Consider the following 20,180-nt stretch of genomic DNA (forward strand, 5'->3'; position numbering starts at 1 on the left):
AATGAGATGCAAACTGTCTTTAATTTTTAAAGAAAATGCCATTTCCTCAGTATTTTGACAATGTTTGAGCTTTGATATCAGGACCAAAGATTGCACTGTTAGGTTTCATTAAAAACTATATAGCTACCAATACACCACTTATATAGGTGTCATTTGATCAGATAATCAGAAATATCTTAGATCAGGCCTGGCAACCTTATCTCATTCATAAAGACACTTGAAAACAGAGATATAATATTTTCTCAAAACTTACATGCAATGCGCCTGCAGAGCTGAAGTCGATTTCAAGTCCCAGCTGATCACACAACTTCATAAGATCATCGAGCATTTTTGTTTGAGGTGACGGATGGCGACGTAGCAAAGCTTGCTCTGGAAATAAATTGTAGATGCTGTGGGCTACAGCCATGTTTGCCAGTAACATGAATTCTTCGACCAATCTAGAAGGAACAAAACATTTTTTTAAAGTTACAAAAATACAACGTGTATTCAGAAGGAAACATGCGTCCACAGTATCATATAACCATGTAGCAAAAGGAATGTTTTGTACTGTTGTACGTGCCCTTTTGGTAGTCTTTAAAGTAATTCCACATCCACCCCTTTCATGTGTCACTCCCATGTCCTATTGCCTTCAAATCATTTACTTTTCAAGTGTTATCTAAGTTTCAAAGGTATTACTTCCAGCATCTTTTCACACTGCTGTACTAAAAATAAACTTTCTAATTCTGCCCAATTCAAAAACCTGACATGTCATTTCTGGTTATTGCCTCTTTTAGCACTGTATGCCAGGTCTCCTTACTTTCATAACCAAGCAAGATTTTGACACAGCTATCAAATCACCCCTTCACTATCTATAAAGAAAATAAACCATTCACCAGGTAAATGAAATTATTCGTTCCCTGGTACTATTCTATTAAGCCTCTTTTGTATCCTCTCCAAAGCCTTGACATTCTTAAGTGTGGTGCCCAGAACTGAATGCCAGAGTCTTAACAGCATTTTGTGAAGGTTAAGTTTAAGAAACTACTAGACAGGAATATGGAGGAATTTAAGGTGGGGGGGGGGAGGTTATATGGGAGGCAGGGTTTAAGGGTTGGCACAACATTGTGGGCCGAAGGGCCTGTACTGTGCTGTACTATTCTATGTTCTATTAAAAGGTTTCAAAAGTACATTTAACATCAGAGAAATTTATACAATATACATCCTGAAACATATCTTGTTTTCTTCCACACTGTAAAGATTCATGAATGAAAACAAGAGCCTCATTTTAAAAAAAGACCTCCATTTGACTTCCAAAATTACTTTAAAAACTCAGTCTCATTGTTCCTTAATCCTCCAAATTCATACTTTTTTTTTACTGTTTAAGCTATTCTGTCAATTAATTAATTTACAATCCACAGTCCACTATTCCTTCAATCCCATGGGTTTTATGTTTGCTAATGATTTAAGTGCTTTTGAAAATACATAAAGTGACATCAGTTTTCATTGTATTTCCATTAGGTAAATGAATTGGATGAAATTCATGGAATGCAGTTTACCTTTAAATATTCTGTACTACTTTCTGTTTATTAGTTTATGCTTGTCCAAACAGTAACTGATTTCTATTTTTATTCTGCACTCTCAGCACATTCTGTAATGAATGCACGTTGATCACACTTGTTTTGAAAGAAATTACTTATTGCACCGTTGTCTACCTGGAATTGTATCTCTCAACTCTGTACGGCTAATACCTCCCCATCTAGAGAGCATGGTAGTAAATCTCAAATGCTTTCCAACTTGTTTCAATAACTGACTGTACAGTGTCAATTTTTTTAGTCGATTGTTAAATTTCAACTCACATTGAATATTTTTGCTAGTAACTTATAATAATGGTGAATTTATTGTAGCCAATTAAACTTTCAGCAGATCTTTGGGAGGTGGGGATGAAAATAGTACACTGAGAAGAAACCCATTCAGTCAAGGAAAGAATGTGCAAACTTTGTACAGACAGCACCCGTTGACCAGGTCACTGGAACTGAGAGGCAACAACAATGACAACCAATATCACCAATGCACATTTTGATATCATGTTGTGCTATGCTACCTTCTGAACTGTCCTTGCTTTAATTAATGTCACAATTAATTTGTGTTTATGATTAATCAGGTTATGCGTACTTCTGAGCTATTGTGTAAGCTGAATTTCTGGTGCTGACAAATACATTACCACGAGATGGTGCTAGATAGTGCTTCGTCTCAGAATGAGAAGGACTCATGGATAATGGCAGCAGAATCACAATCAGGTTTATTATCACTGTCTTATATGACATGAAATTTGTTGTTTTGCTGCAGTAGTACAACGCAAAGTCATAAAATTACTATATCATAAGCGGTGGCACCATATACAGTATCTAATGACATTGCAATTTGCTACAAGAATGTGTGGATATAGGGAATAATAGAAGTAGGACAGACAACCATTCAAGTTTTATCTGCCAGTTGATCCTGGCCTCAGCTGCATTTTGCCGCCTGTTCCTCATAACACCTCATTGCCCTGTAGACCGAATCTCAGTACTCTGGGACCACAAATTCCAAAGACTGAGGAAAGAAATTCCCATTTTCCATATTAACTGGGCAATCAATCTGGATGGGTATATTCCATCTAGAGAGATGTATGGATGAAAGGTTTAGCAGGACATGGGCCAAAAGCAGGCAAATGGAACTAGCTTAGATGAGCTTCTTGGTTGGCATGGACCAGTTGGGCCAAAAGGCCTGTTGCCATGTTATAGGACTCTGTGACCGAGTCAAATTCCAATTTGCTAAAGATGCATGAGTAATCCTTCATAAGTCAACCCCTTCAGCCCAGGATCATCCTAGTGAACCTTCTCCAACTGCATCGAAAACTTATAGTTGTGGCATAGCTGTTTAGTTACTGAAGCAACTGTTCAAGTTCAATTCCCAGAACAGCAGCTATGGCAGTTAAACAACTTGAAAGTAAGTGTTCTAAACAGATTTGGGACTGTTACCTAAAAAAGGATGTGCTGGCATTGGAGAGAGCCAGAGGAGGTTCACAGGAATGATCCCAGGAACAAAAGGGTTAATGTTTGAGGAAAATTTGATGGCCCTAGGCCCGTACTTGCTCAAATATAGAATAATGTGGTGGTGGTGGGGGGGGGGGGGGGCAGTGGCAAGGTCTCATTGAAACCTATTGAATATTGAAAGGACTAGATGAAGTGAACGTGGCTTAATTCTGCTCCGATGCCTTATGGTGTTATATCAGGGTTCCAATCATGAGAACTGTTCGTAAATAGAAATGAACAAAATCTGTGCGTGGGAGAGGATCATAGGAGCAGGCAGAGGAACAATGGCTGTCAGCCAACCTCACTGGCTTAGTGAATGAACAAGTCAGTCTGCTCAACTAATAGACTAAGTTCTACAGATTCTTGCCTTCCAGACATGTTAGCTTCCGGTATTACAGACCCAACAGGGCATACAAGCCCTGACAATCCTCAATATCATAGTCCATGACATTAAGTCCCTGGAAGGGAAGCAAACCTCCTTTTGATTACTACCTACTGATTACCACTTATGAATGTGTTTATCTATGTTCAGCAACACTTAGAGGCACTGAAAATAACACGGGTACCGAATACACACTAGGCAGGCAGTTCAGGAAAATTACCAAATGTGGATTTGTTATACTGTCACTGCACTATCAGACTGTGTGAGTTGTACACAGTGATTGAACCAACACAAGGGATAAATCTACTTAACCTTGCCCTCTCCTATCTCTGTGGCAGATCTATCTGCAATTTGCATTGTTAGAAGTGACCAATGTATAGCCTATATGGATACAGAATTCTATCTTCACATACAGGACACATTCCTTGTGTTTTTTGTAAAGTAATGGTACAAAATAAGATTAATAACAGATCTGGCAGCTCCAAACTGGGCATCCACGGGGTACTGTGTATCATGAACAACAACCTGAACACAACACCAAGCACATCCTTCACTAAATATCCAACTACAGATAGAAGAGCTTAACTCATGCCTTCAAGCAAGTGCAACTGCCTTTGAAATCAAGGTAGTGATTGACCTTGGAACGCTGACAAGACTGGGAATTGGGACAACTTTGCAACTGCAGATGATTCTGGATAATGGGGCTTTTGATTAATTGGGGCATCCACTTATTTGGGAGAATTCTCAAAGACTGAAAACTAATCATGAAAATTGCCAGGGTTCCCTGTTTATTTGGGACACTGTACCCCAACTGGGGTAGGAGACTATTGCCGAACAGGCTCTAACCAGTGTTAGTTGCACGCACTTATGTGGCTGTTACACGCTATACCGTGCTTAGAGCAAAGAGTTTTTAAATAGTGTCAGTTGTGTGTGAGTGTGTTCAAAAAGCAGTGATTTTTGTCACTAATAGCTGGTGTGAAATAAGCAGTAAGATAATTCCAAACTGTTTTGCTCATAGCAGTTTCAAACATTCAGGCTTGGCGAGGCCAGAAATGGTCAGGAGTGAAAATGAGATGATTTCACCTCCTCAGCAAGTCAGGAACTACAAAGAATTGACATATTGACACTCATCTTGAATGCTACAATGAAAATGAAGGATGTAATCACCGATAACATTGTCTGAAGGCAGTTCATTATCTGCACTGATTTTGTTCAATGCATACACTGGATAAATTCCTCTGTTAATAATATAGGAGGAACTAATAGAGTTTATGGTATTGTAGTAGTGTTGGTAGTGCTCTATTTTGTTCCGTATTTCATTTAAATACATAATTTGTTACTCAGTTTGTCTTTTTATACCTTTTTAACTATTTCCATGAAACTTCAGCTATTTGGGGCAGCCACTTAATTGGGCCAAAATGTTCCCAGTCCCAATGTATCCCAATTAACTGGAACCTACTATGTAACAAAACAAAGTGGCTATTTTTGGAAGTTAATAATGCTGGATCATTGACGCATGAATCCTTTGTAGAGTGACTTGGATCTAAACATTTTAGCTCTCTTTAAATTTCCTGCGTCAGATCATCATGAATAGAATATATACTGATAATTGTAGTATTAAGACCCCTTGTCAGTACTCCTCTTAATATACCTGAAAGATGCACATTGTGGAATACTGCCTACCATTTCAGTCTCCCTATTCAGAACACAAAAGAAATGAAATGAAGGTTTATCAGACCTAGTTGTCAGTTTGTAACATGCCGAGAGGCCTGCATTCTCTAGTTTTATAAAAAGAGAGACGAATTCATTGAATCTTTAAAAATTACAGGGGTTGACAAGGTGGACTCAGGGAGTTTACTAGTCTTGGCAGAGGAGTTGGGAACAAAGAGTCTCAGAATCAAGAGCAGACCATTTGGTACTCAAAAACTTGCCACCTGCATTTTTTTTTAGAATTTGCCATGCTGAAAGAGGAGTCATGAAGTCAATTAAAAATTGGGATCATTACATTTCTGGATATTGGGGATGTGAAGGGATTTGGGGATAGTGCAGATACATACAGCTAAAATGAAGCTCTACCCATGATCTTGATCAATGGCTGATAAGCTTGAAGGTCAGCTGGTCTACTCCTGTCCTGAATTTTAAAAGCAGAAAATTTGAATGTAATCCTATCTACTGTCTGAAAAAATTAGATGTATTCTAAATGGAGAATGAGGCAACTGTGGCTAACAAGGGAAGTCAAAAAGAGCATAAAAAGCAAAAGAGGGGGCATATAATAGAGCAAAAATTAGTGGGCAGTTAGAGGATTGGGAACCAACAGAAAACATAAAAAAAAACATATGAAGGGAAAGGACGAAATATCAAGTCCAGTCAAGTCACTTTTTATTGTCATTTTGACCGTAACTGTTGATACAGTACACAGTAAAAATGAGACAATGTTTTTCAGGACCATAGTACTACGTGAAACAATACAAAAACTACACTGAACTATGTAAAAACAACATAAAACTTCACTAGACTGCAGACGTACCCAGGACTGCATAAAGTGCACAAAACAGTGCAGGCATTACAATAAATAATAAACAAGACAATAGGCACAAGTTGGTAGACAATAGTAGAGGGCAGTAAGCTGGTGTCAGTCCAGACTCTGGGTATTGAAGAGTCTGATTGCTTGGGGGAAGAAACTGTTAAGAAGTCTGGTCATGAGAGCCCGAATGCTTCGGTGTCTTTTCCCAGATGGCAGGAGGGACAAGAGTGGGGTCCTTCATAATGCTGTTTGCTTTGCAAATGCAGTGTGTGGTGTAAATGTCTGTAATGGAGGGAAGAGAGACCCGATGATCTTCTCAGCTGACCTCACTATCCGCTGCAGGGTCTTGCGATCCGAGATGGTGCAATTTCTAAACCAGACAATGATACAGCTGCTCAGGATGCTCTCAATACAACCTCTGTAGAATGTGGTGAGGATGATGGACTTTCCTCAGCCTTCACAGAAAGTAGAGATGCTGCTGGGCTTTCTTTGCTATGGAGCTGGTGTTGAGGGACCAGGTGAGATTCTCTGCCAAGTGAACTCCAAGAAATTTGGTGCTCTTAACAATCTCTACCAAGGAGCCGTCGATGTTCAGTGGGGAGTGGTTGCTCCGTGCCCTCCTGAAGTCAACAACCATCTCTCTTGTTTTGTTCACATTCAGAGACAGGTTGTTGACAGGTTGTATGAAGGTTAGCTAGCCAATAATATCAAAGAGAATACCAAAAGCTTTATTTACAGATATATTAAGAGTGAAAAAGAGGTAAGTAGTTATCAGACTGCTGGAGAGGTAGTAATGGGTGACAAAGAAATGGCAGATGAACTGAAAAGTACTTTCAGTCAGTCTTCACTGTGGAAGACGCTAGCAAGTTGCCAGAAATTTGAGAGTGTCATGGAGACAGAAGTGAGTGCAGTTGTTTTGGCTAAGGAGGTGGTGCTTGGAAAGCTGAAAGGTCTGAAAGTTGATAAGTCACCTGGATCAGGTGGTCTGCACTCCACGGTTCTGAAGAGATTGTGGAGGCATTAGTAATAATCTTTCAAGAATCACTAGATTCTGGAATGGGTCTGGATGACTGGAAAGTTGCAAATGTCACTCCTTCCAAGGAGGAAGTAAAAAGGATATCATAGGCCAGTTAGCCTGATTTTTGTGGTTGGGAAGATATTGGAGTCCATTATTAAGGATGCAGCCTTGGAGTACTGGAAGGCGCATGGTAAAGTAGTCCAGAGTTAGCACAGTTTTTTCTTAAGGGGAAATCTCACCTGGCAAATCTGTTGGAATTCTTTGATGAAATAACAAACAGCATAGACAAAAAGTCAGTGCATGTTGTTTACTTGGATTTTTAGAAGGCTTTTGAGAAGATGATACACATGAGGCTGCTTAGCAAGATGAGAAGAATACAGGAAATAATACGAGCATGGACAGAAGATTCGCTGACTGGCAGGAGGTAAAGATTAGGAATAAGGTCGGCTTACTCTGGTTGGCTCTTGGTGATTAGTGGTGTTCCGCAGGGGTCGGTATAGGGACTGCTTCTTTTCATGTTATATGTCAACAATTTGGATGACGGAATTGATGGCTTTGTGGCCAAGTTTGCAGACAATACAAAGATAGATGGAGGGACAGGTAGAGCTGGGGAAGCAGGGAGTCTGCAGAAAGACTTGCATAGATTGGGAGAATGGGCAAAGAAGTGGCAGATTGAATATAGTGTAGGGAAGTGTATGGTCATGCACCTAGGTAGAAAGGATAAAGGTGTAAACTATTTTCTTATTGGGGAAAAGATCCAAAAATTTCGGAGTCTGTGTGCAGGATTCCCTAAAGATTAACTGCAGGTTGAGTTGTTGGTAAGGAAGGCAAATGCAAAGTTAGCATTTATTTCAAGGGAACTAGAATATAAGAACAAGGATGTGATGCTGAGGCTTTATACATTGACAAGACTGCTCTTGGAGTATAATAACCAGTTTTGGGCCCTTTATCAAAGAAAAGATGTGCTGACATTGGAGAGGGTCCAGTGGAGGTTCATAAGAATGATTCCGGGAATGAAAGGGTAAATGTGAGGAGCGTTTCATGCTCGCTGGAGTTTAGAAGAATGAGGGGGAGGGGTTCTCAATGAAATCTATTGAACATTGAAAAGCCTAGAAAGAGTGGATGTGAAGCGAATGTTTCCTATAGTGCGTGAGTCTAAGACCAGAGGGCACAGCCTCAGAATAGAGGGACATCCATGAACAGAGATGAAGACAAAATTCTTTAGCCAGCAGTTTGTGAATTGTTGGAATTAATTGCCATTGATGGCTGTGAAGGCCAAGCCATTGAGAATATTTAAAATGGTGGTTGATAGGTTCTTGGTTAGTCAGGGCATTAGAGATTATGGGAAGAAGGCAGGAAAATGGGGTTGAGAGCAATAATAAATCAGCCATGACGGAATGGCAGAGCAGACTCAATGGGCTGATTGGCCTAATTCTTTTCCTATGTCCTGTACCCAGGAACAGCAAAGAACACCTAACATTTATTAATATATTTAATATTTATTATTGACTATATATCCAACTCCTTTGCCAGAGATCTCCGGAGGAAGAAAGCACACAGCTTTGTTGGGGTTACAAGTTGCATGAAAGTTGCTTGGTGGGCATGATTTATCTATCTACTTCACTCCGTACCAGAATGAAAGGGACTTCATCTCCTGTGTCCAGCTGGTACATGACCTTGGGCATCTCAGAGGGCTATGGGTAACCTGAGGTAATTCTGTTCAGCACAGCATTGTGGGCCAAAGGGCCTGTATTGTGCTGTAGGTTTTTTGTTTCTGTAATGTGTTTACATAACTGCGCTGATGCTTTGCAACAGTTAAACTCAGCTAAAATGTTTTGTTGATGATTTTCATTTGTACTCCATGCCTGAGGCTTCTCATTTAAGTGTCCCAACAATAATCAGCTGCATTGGATTCCAGTTGCCCCGATACCATTTCTCATGACCGAAATGATCTGGTGAAACCTTTCACCGCAGTCATTACTGACAACACCAAGATCTGCAGGGAAGACATCTAAATGGAAATGCAGTAAGTATATCTTTAGTGACATGCTGCACTTCCATGGTTCTGCATCCTTGAAGCATTTTATCAACCAGCTGCATGTAGTTTGGTGCTCTGTAGTTACCAAGAAAATTTTCAACAACATCCTTGAATGCCTTCTATGTGATTTTCTCTGGTCCTACCATAAGTTCTTTGGATTGCCTGTCATTGCTGACCTGTTTGCTTTGTGGATCAACAAAAATGCCTTCCTTCATCTTGGAAACATATTTCTCAAATATTGAAATCCTTCATGGAAATTTAGGGCCTTTCTGAAAACTTTCCTGCCATGCAGCATCACCTTTCCTAAGCATACCTATGCATGCATGGGCAAGATGGAAAACTTTTCAGCTTACATTGTGGGCAACATTTTAATTGATTTGAACTATGAATTGAAATAATGAATAGAGGCAATTTTAAAAAATGGTGCATGATCATGAAATTTCATGGTAATTTTCATGATCAACAACTTTAAATCCATAAGATACACCCTGAAGTATTTGGGATGCAAAATCTTTGTTGTCCAGTGTAATCAGTGCATAATCATTTCACTAGATGGCAGTAGCTATTAGGCTATAGCTAACAGATTTGAATAAGAGATAGGAGAAATCAAACCACATATTAAAAATAATTTCTTCTTGAATCCAATACTTAAAGCAGAAAAACACAAAGCAGATGTTTTATATATTACTTTTACGGAATGCACATTTAAAACTAAATCTGTTTTACAAATCTCAAGGTCCAGAACAGTTGTCCATTTGATCTGATGAGAAGTTTCATGTAAATCAAGAAAAGAATGTGTCACTTGGTAATTTAACTGGACTAATAAACAGAGGCTATTATAACTGAGGCAAACACTGTTATCCTTGTGGCACATACAATTGAATGCTCAAAGTACGACTTTAATGTTGTGTAATGTTCTAACAGAAGCCAACATAGTACTTATGTGCAATTCAAATTGAGAGAAAATACAAATCTCTAATTATTTTGTACCAATCGAAGTAACAGCGAATCCTTTTGAAAACATTTGTCAAATTCAATTCACAAGTTAATTCACCACAGGTTAGGAAAAATGCCATCACCTTCTCTCAATTTCTCTGTCTCCACCGCAGCTGCTCTCAGGATGAGGCTTTTCATTCCAAAACGAAGGAGATTTCCTTCTCTTTCAAAGAAAGGGGCTTTCCTTTCTCCACCATCAATGCTGCCCTCATCCACATCTCTTCCATTTCATGTACGTCTGTTCTCACCCCACCCTCCCGCCACCCCACCAGGGATATAGTTCCTCTTGTCCTCAACTACTACACCACCAGCCTCTGCATCCAGCACATGATTATCCATAACTTTCGCCATCTCCAACGGAATCACGCCACTAAGCACATCCTTCCCTTCCTCCCACTTTCTGCTTTCTGCAGGGATCGCTCCCTACACAACTTCCTTGTCCATCTGTTTCTCCCCACTGATCTCCCTCCTGGCACTTATCCTTCTCCTTTGAGTTTTTTGGGGTCATCTACTGTATCTGGTGCTCTCAGTGTGGCCTCCTGTATATCAGTGAGACCTGGCATAGATTGGGAGACCGCTTCGCCTCTACTGTTATGATGAGACCACACTCAGGTTGAAGGAGCAAAACCTTATATTCTGTCTGGGTAGCCTCCAACTTGATGGCATGAACATCAATTTCTCATACTTCTGATAATGCCCACCCTTCACCGTCCCCCATTCCCATTTCCCTCTCTCACCTTATCTCCTTACCTGCCCATCATCTCCCTCTGGTGCTCCTCCCCCTTTCTTTCTTCTATGGCCTTCTGTCCTCTCCTCAAATGATTCCCCCTTCTCCAGCCTGTATCTCTTTCACCAATTAACTTCCCAGCTTTTTACTTCACCCCTCCCCACCCCAGGTTTCACCTACCACCTTGTGCTTGTTTCTCCCCTCCCCCCACCTTCTTACACTGACTCCTCATCTTTTTCCCCCCAGTCCTACTGAAGAGTCTCAGCCCGAAACGTCGACTGTACTCTTTTCCATAGATGCTGTCTGGCCTGCTGATTACCTCCAGAATTTTGTGTGTTGCTTGGGGAGTTATCACTAAGCATCTTTAACAACCATTTATATTACAACTTTAATGCTGCAAAATCATCAAAAAGTACTTCAGAAAAAAACACCTCCAAACAATTAAAATCAACAACAACTCATATTAAATGCATCTGGGTAGATAGCCAAAGACTCACCTAAACACATGGGTTCTAGTGTACTTGTAAATGAGGAAAGCGAGGCAGAAAAGTTCTTGGACCTGAGTCCAAAGGTAAAGATTTTGGCAGATGAAAAACAGCTGCAAATAACAGAAGGATTGATTTTGCGATTCACTAGCTTGCAGAATAAAAAAAACAAGATGTTCAAGGGAAACCCAGGTAAGATGGTGAGAGCGCTGGAAGTTGAGGCAATAAAGTTGATTAATTGGCTTTGACTGGAGAGTCAAGAATGGAACTAGAGAATTACAGTCCTATACTGTTGCTTCCAGTTCAAGACAAGTTCATGAAATACGGTGCAGTCACCTAAACAAAACAAATTTGAGGAGGCAGACAGATGATGAAACACAAGAAAGGATTTGTTAAGTTCTCATTTCCATACAAACAATGAGTTAGGTTACAAACACCTAAATTTAGAAGACTACAACATGTATGAGGAGTACAGAAAGTGCTGGGAGGTTGGAAATCCATTGGCAGGCTGGAGTGGTGCAGTAGCTTGCAAATAAATATGGGTTATGGGTATTTGTGAAGAGATGGCAACTGATAGTAAATATTAATAGTGCAGCATCCAAGTCAATGTATCAATATCAGGCGACAACATCTTTTAACATAACCAATAATCAGTGAAGTCATTTGGCTAGATGTTTAATGGGAATAGGTTCAAGTAGTCTGAGGTAGATTTCATGAACTCTCCATACAATAATGCTCTGCAGGTGGGTTAGGTCACAAATTCTCCAGTTACTTTGAGGAAACAAAGCTAACTGCAGCAGAGAATTAATATGCTTTGCATTATATGGCAAGATGGTTTACTCCCTATGAAAATAGCATATTATTCAACTCGAAGTGAATACTACCGAGGGAGAACAGCAAGTTATATATTAAAAAAGGTACACCAAAGACACAAATATCACACTCTATTACAGAGGCAAAATAATACTAAACTGCAGGATGCTTCTAAGCTGTGAACTGACAAGTACATTTCAATCTGCAAAGTTTCTGGCTTTACAAAGCAAACTCCCAGCAACTTCAGGCTGCCTTTATCTGTATCAATTAGACTTGATGGGCTTAACAAAATAACTTGGCTTAAATAAAATTCCACTGTAGCAGTGGCATAATACATTGAGTGTTGCATTGAATATTGCTTCTGTCCTTAAAATGTTCGGTACTTTCCAGTTTTCCATCAGTAATGTCACAAGAGAACTGCCTACAATCAGTAATGTCACAAGAGAACTGCCTACAATAAGTTTTATTGTAATTCAACATGATTAGATCCTTCAGCTCCTCAAAACCTGCTCCTCCAATTAATTGAATCGTGGCTACGCTGCACCTGAACTCCACATCTGCTTCTGTTCCATATCTCTTGGAATCAACTGAACTCAAGTTTCAATTCAAATTGATTCAGCACCCACGGCCTTTTGAGGGAGTTCCAGATTTCCATCTCGTGTGTGAAAACTATTTTCCGATTTCACACAGTACTCGTTTTATGACGACCTCTTTTTCCCCCCAGTTCTCCTAAATTAGTAAATTCTGTGAATGCAAACAATAGAACCCCATCATCCCTTGAAACAGCAATCTCACTGAAATTAATAAATGTAACGTTATAACTTAACCCTTAATTGAACTCTATCACTCAGATAAATTATTTCTCGATGACTGAAGAAACAGGCTATTGTCTAAAAGTATTAATTCAATTATATTAAAAACTTGACAAAACTGTTAATGTTTTATTGGTTCAGGAATAGCTACTGCTTTTTCTATCCAAATGAACATTTCTTGAAAAGTCCCTGGAGTAAGCATTCAATGTTTAAGAATAGAGGAAGACAGATTTACTCATCAAAGCTAATGAACTTTAAACTGTAAAAAGGACAGTGCCAAGATGACAGCTCTGCTTGTTAAATATGTGAAATTGTATTTTTACCTTTGGAACTAGAGGATAAATGTTTAAAATAAATATATTTGCCACACAGACATAAAAAAACATTGCAGCTTGTATAATCTCAAAACATCACTAAAAGCTTCACAGCCAATGAAGTATGTTAAAAGTTTGCTTTAACAGTTTAAAGTAGAAAAACCACAGGCAATTAATACATTACAACAAAGTAATGACCAAATAATTTGCTTTGAAGCTGGACCTTTGACAGGACTTTCTGGAATTCAATGTAGCATTGTGGTTTCTTTATGTTCAGGTAAAGCTGACAGGATTTGGGTTAATGTCTCATTCAAAGTATCATTTTCACTGGCGCAATTCTCTCTATTGTCTGCAGTGTCACTCAAGATTCCCTAATCAAGTATCTGGAGTGCGGCTTGAATTCATAACTTTCTTACTTAAAAGTAAAACTACCAACATGGCTATGCCTAAACCATTTCAATGCTGAAGATCAAAAAATAATGTGAAAGAGAAGCTGGCAAATTTAAGACAGCAAAAATAATAGAGAAATGTAATGGCACTAGCTTGAGAAAACATTAGGTAAGAGGTAAAGAAAGGTAGAGATTCCTGAAATGTGCATTGGAATTTTTGTGTTTAGAATTGATTCATGTTTGTAGAAGTAAAAAATCAATATTGGATCTTGTTATAGGAACAAGGTGAGGCAAGGGGCAGATGTTTCAGTTGGATAACAATCAATGAACAGTAATCATAATCTCATTATGTTCAGAACAGTTAATGAACAGGAAGAATCAAATATTGTAGATTCAAATAGAGCTAATTAAATAAGCAGAATAGGAGTCTAACCTAAGTGAACTAAAATCAAAATTTGGCAGTTAAAACAATGGATTAATATTGGAGCTTTAAAAAAGATAATTGAGGTACACTAGATATATTTCCATAAGGGCAAAAGTAAAGACAGCCCAAGCAGAAGCTCCCTGAATGACAGAAGCACATATAAATGCCATACTGTTTAACGTCTTTATTAGAAGGTCACATTTCAACCTTAATTTTAACAAGAATGTCATGCACAATGCATTTTATTGTAGATACTTTAAATTTGTTAAGCATTACCAGGTTTATTAATTTAGTTTGAGATTTTTTTGCCAATTTTCATAACTGCTGTGAACTGTAGTGTATATTCAAACCTTAAGTGTATTTTAACAATTCTTTTTACTGTTAAGAGAAAGTAGTTCTGTCACGGTATACAGATTGCTAGTCTCTGTACACTCACATGTTGGTAACTTGGCAAATGAAAGCTTCTGCATGGAGACTAAACCACATGGAAAAGCTATATATAATATTTTAGACAATGGGAATTTTGAGTTAAAAACTGAACTGTCAAGAATAGAAATGTAACATTATTTGAGAATTGTTTTCATAAGCAATGACAAACTTGATGAAACTAATTTCTGAGGCACCAAGAAATCCCAAGGCAAAGATTCAATAGTTATGTATCAAAAACATGATTGTATCCAATATGTGCTAATATTTTATTGTGATCTATTACTTTGCACAACTAGACGCATGTACTTGCAAACCACAAGCTTCATTATCCTCAGAACTTCAACTTGTTTCTGATTTGTTTTCTGCAGCCGACTCAGACTTCTATCAGTCACACAATTGGAACGTAACATTCACACACCCGTGCACTGACCACAACACAATAGTTATCACAAAGCAATGAAATGCAGTCATGGGCACATCCCTTAAGTCTTTTCATTTGCGATAGCAATTTGGCACATTAAATAGGACCTTTATACCACGTACTATTATTTTGAAGTGGAACATGAAAAATAGTGGCATTGACATTCATTTTGAAGGGAAAGGAATGAACTGAACAGCAACTGTAGACTAAGAAAACATGCTTTTGTAAGTGAACAATACCTTGTCTACCTCTATTAATCAGAGAACAAAATTATTCAGTGACATACATATAATTAACACACCAAAGCACCAATAGTGGTTCTAGCCTGCAGAATTGGTGATTAGTCATTAATATGGAAAAAGTAGTCTTTTTTTCTGCCACGTACATGCATCTAACTTGATTGTGCATTGATGCACAAGTAATTAGAGGCTGTTGTGTAAAATAAAGGCATAGTTTTTACAACTATAGCTTTAGCATCATGATTCTGATACCTGATTTATTGTTTCCCTTTGTAAGGCAAATATATACTTTTATTATACAAGTATTAATTTAACAATTAATAACTGAGATTAAAAATGAACAAAGTGATTAAGAGTGATTAAGCTAACCTTTTTTAATACTGCCTGCATTGTTAACAAGAAATATAATGTTACTAAAGTAAAATTATCTTATTGCATGGAGTCCACCCCCCGTATGTGTATACCAGCAAAACATGCATGATTAGACAATGATGTTGCACACTGATCCATAGGTATGTGAAAAGGAAGTTTAAAAATTGCTTTAAATGACTATTTTTCAATAAATTTCAGTTCTAGTTACTTAATATTGTTGCATCATCTGGCACTTTTTGGAATCTAAGGACAGAATACAAACTGCTGATTTGCATTAATCATTCAGGGATTTCTATGGATCCCCACAACAGAAACGGGGGTGGGGTGGGGGGTTAGCATTTAACAGGAACTTGAGGGGTGACTTTTTACTTAAGGGCAAAATAGAGACCAGTATGCATATGAATTGAGCTACCAGAGAAAGTGGTTGAATCAGGTACAATAAAAACATTTAGAACAGTTGGATAGGTACGTGGATTGGAAAGGTTTAGCAGCATATGGGCCAAACAAAAGCAAACGAATAGTTTTACCAGTTGGGCCAAAGGGCCTGTTTCCATGCTCAAAACCTCTTGAGGCAAGAGTGAGACTGCCCGTGAGGATACGAAATGTACAAATTTAAATGGCATTGGGCAAGAATATTTAAATATTTAATCTCATTTCAAAATCTAGCAGCTGAGAATGTGGATTTATATTTCTTAATTATCACCAAGTGAATATAATGAAATACACTGAAATAATCATTTTAAGGACACACATTCAATTAAAGTAAAATAAAAAAGTGTTAATGAACATTCACACTGTTCTCAAACAGAAGTAAGCTGTACCTTTGTAATAATCTAATTGTGATAGTACATGCATTACTAATTAGTATTTCTAGATTTGAGTATAAAGATCAATAATGTAGTACAATAATGATAAGAATTCTTATTGTTACCTCAAATTTAAAAAATCAAATATGATCATACTTCTCAAATATTAAATACGTTGATAATTTACATTAAAAATATATGCCAAACTCATGGTTTAAACAATCCGTTACTTTGATTACTCCTGAAAAATTCTAATTCCATCAAGATACAAAGATTAGTGGAAGTTTGTTTACTATACATAATGCAAGTCACAGTAACTTCTTTAATCAGAGGGCAGACAGTAGTGAGAGGGTTGTAGCTAAAGTCATTCTCTTTCATATATCTTGGAGAGTTTCGATTTTTAACTGGGCATGATGCTCATTCACTGGTAACAAAGACTATGTTATTACACGCAATGCCGGAGATGAAGAGGACTAGAAAGATCACACCAGTTGCAAGTACATCACACTGTTTTTAGGGAAAGCAGTTTTTAGGTAGACAAGTCTTCAAAATAAAACAAAATGAGTCTTTGACATTATGGACTTCAGTAGAGAATTTGATAAGGTCCCACAGGGCAGGCTGATGTTAAAGGTAGGTTGCTTGGGATTCACGGGGAGCTTCTGAATGGTTTCAGAACTGGCTTGATGGAAGCAGAGAGTGATGGTTCAAGGCCACTCCTCTAATTGGAGGCCTGTGAGTGGCGTGGTGCTGCAAGTATCAGCATCGGGACCTCTGTTATTCATAACTTATGTAAATGATTTTGATGCAATTAGCCGGTGATAATAAACTATGGGATGTTGGTGGCAGTAAAGCAGGCTACAATGAATTACAAAGAGATCTCGATCAGTTAGGGAGATAGTGAGGAATGACAAATGGATTTCAACTTCAAGTGTGAGTTGATGTATCTTGGACAATTAAACCCAGGTAGGACTTGTACATTGAATGGCAGGGCACTGACAAGTGCTGTGGAACAGAGGGATCTGGGAGTACAAATGCACATTTCTCTCAAACCGGCTGCTCAAGTAAACAGGGTGATGAAAAAGCCATTCAACACTCAGGGCTTTGACTTTAAGAGAAGAGGCACTATGTTGGAGGTTCAGGTTATTGGTCAGCCACATTTGTAGTATTGCGTACAGTTTTGGTGATCCTATTATAGGAAAGACAATGTCAAGCTGGAGAGGGTACAGAAAAGATTTATGAGGATGCTGTCTGGACTGGAAGGCTTGAATACAGGGAGAGGTCAGCCACAATGGATGTTTATTCCCTCGAGTGCAGGAGAATGAGGTGGGGAACTCAGCAAATTTTATAAAATCATGAGAGATATGGATAAACTGGAGGATTTGGGGAGTCAAAAACGAGAGGGCACAGATAAAAGATAAAAGGGAAGAGATTTAGAAAAGACCTGAGAGGTAACTTCTTTACACAGAGGGAAGTGAGTACCTGAAATGAGCTGCTAGAGAAAGTGGTTAAAGTCAGTATAAATGCAATGATTTAAAGGCATGTGGATAGGTACAATGGAGGGGAGGGCTTGGAGGGCTATGGGTCGAATAAAAGCATCCAGAACGAGCGAGGAGGATGCTGTCATCAGCATGGACCAGTTGGGCTAGAGGACCTGCTTCCCTGTTGTATGTCTATAATATGCACAGCCAAATAATTCGTAATCTAGGATTTTCTCACATTTAATCATCTTTGATGTTAACGAAAGGAAGAAAATAATGGCTGCAGGACTTCACCGTTGCTTTATTTTCAGTATGAGGTACGTGGGACCTTAAACTTCCAACCTTCCCAATTCTAATGGTTGAGTGATCAGAAATCATTCCCAGAAACTTTGAGAAATACAGACACATCAGTTGTTCTCATCCTTTTCACAAGTTCTCAAAATATTGTTGTTTTGGAATGCTCTGAAGAGATGAACTATGTCAAGTAAACTCTAATGAGCTTCCAGCCAGTTACAGGCATCGATGACAAACTCTGACACCATCATCAGGGATGATGCCCGGGTATGTCTTGTCTGGAGGTATTTATGCCCCTAAAAACAACTGGCCCTCCATGCACTACTGCGAAACACAGCCATCATGATTTTACAAGCAGTTAAAGGAAATGCAACTGTCCTGATGTCCTCGGAGGAATACCACAGGAAGAAGCAACAGATTCTGAGTGATCCTGCCAACAGTGTTCCACAGCGGGATCCAGTGAGGGTGACCTCCGCTTTACTGAAGAAATGCAGACTGCCAGCAGACTTATGCAAGACAGTTCTGCCTCAGGCACCAGTACCACCAAGACTTTATGGGTTCCCTAAGATACACAAGGAGGGTCTTCCCTGAGGCCTATCATCAGTGGGATAAATTCTCCAACTTATACCTTGCTAAGCATTTAACAACCGTGCTGTCTCACTTTGTTGACGGCTGTGAGCATCACATCATAAATTCGACCAACTTCGTTAAAACAATAACCAATATCCAGCTGAACCTGGAGGACATAATGGTCAGTTTTGATCTGTTGTCCCTGTACACAAGAGTTTCCATTAAGGACGGCTTAGTCGTCCTGCAGTCAAGGTTTGATAAGGGTACCACTGACTTTTTTGAATACACCCTTACATCAACATACTTTCTTCATAAAGGGAACTACTATGAACAAATGCCAAGGGATCACCCTTGTCCCTGGCCATTGCTACTTCCTACATGGAGGACTTTGTGGAGAGGGCTCTGAGTTCATCGCCATTACACCCCAAATGCTTTTTCAGATACGCCGATGACACCTTCATAGTGTGGTCTCATAGTCTCCAAGCGCTCCAACAGTTCCATGACCATCTGAACAGCATACACCCAAACATTCAATTAATGATGGAGATGGAGAAGAATGGTTGCCTCCTATTCCTGGTCATTCTAATACGACAGGAACTGGATGGTAGCCTTGGACATGGCGTCCATCAGAAACCCACCCACAGGGACTTGCACCTCAACAGCTACCATCACACCTCCCACTGGAACTTTGATTAACTGTCAGAAACTACTGCAGACCCAGAGTCTCCCGAGGAAGTAAGATGATTATGCACAATCTTCCTGCAGACTGGCTACAAGGTGAAGGAAATCAATCGGGCTCTTAAAATGACAGACCAAAAAAATCAAGAAACCTAACAATGAGAAGGAATCTGTCAATACTGCCTGACTTCCCTATATTTCTACGGTTTCAAGAAGGATCGCCAGTATCCTGAAGAAATACCAGATTAATACCATCCACAAGCCAGCAAGTTAGCTCAAATCACAGCTTATGTGGGTCAAAGATGACCTGGGACCCAGGTTGGCTGGCCTTTACAGGATTCTCTGTGAATGTGGAGCAGTGTATATTGGCCAGATGTGATGCACATGGGAAACTTGCATCAAGAAACACATGAGGTGTATCTGTTTGGGTTATCCAGAGAAACCGGCAGAGCAGAACGCTGAATTCACAATGGCCATAGGATTGACTTTGATGGCACAAAACTAATGTGCCATGCCAATGGCTTTTGGGACCATCTGATAAAGGAAACCACTGAAATAAAATTAGAGGAAAAGCATTTTAACAAAGATGAATGTTTTGCTCTAAGTAAGAACTGGAATTCAATTGTAAACAAGATGAGAGAGCAGAGACCTGTTTGCATGAGGACTAACCAATTAGGAAGGATGGACTATGGGGGTATAAATACAACTGGACTAGACATGCCTAGGCATTGTCCCTGATGAAGATGGCAGAGTATGTCATCAAAACGTCGGTTATAATCGATACCTGTGCCTGGCTGGAAGCCCAAGAAGAGTTTATTCATCATATATGCTGGGAAAACACACAATCCTTTTTCAGATGAACTATGTAGTGAACAAAAACTAAAAACTAGTTATCCTAATTTCTCCAATGTCCCGCAAAAT

The 20,180-nt window shown here is 39.0% G+C and overlaps 1 protein-coding gene across 2 annotated transcripts in view; it reads right to left on the reverse strand.

The window, feature by feature from the left end:
• Nucleotides 1-20,180, reverse strand: part of dis3l2 (DIS3 like 3'-5' exoribonuclease 2) — a 307,005-nt gene that overhangs the window by 40,209 nt on the left and 246,616 nt on the right. For both annotated transcript variants that reach the window (XM_073041187.1, XM_073041186.1), the window contains exon 15: nt 254-437. In XM_073041187.1, coding sequence (XP_072897288.1) covers nt 254-437 — 184 coding nt within the window. The remainder of the gene's footprint in view (nt 1-253; nt 438-20,180) is intronic.

This window comes from Hemitrygon akajei, chromosome 3 (genome assembly GCF_048418815.1).
Source record: "Hemitrygon akajei chromosome 3, sHemAka1.3, whole genome shotgun sequence".
In the NCBI taxonomy this organism is placed as follows: Eukaryota; Metazoa; Chordata; class Chondrichthyes; order Myliobatiformes; family Dasyatidae; genus Hemitrygon; species Hemitrygon akajei.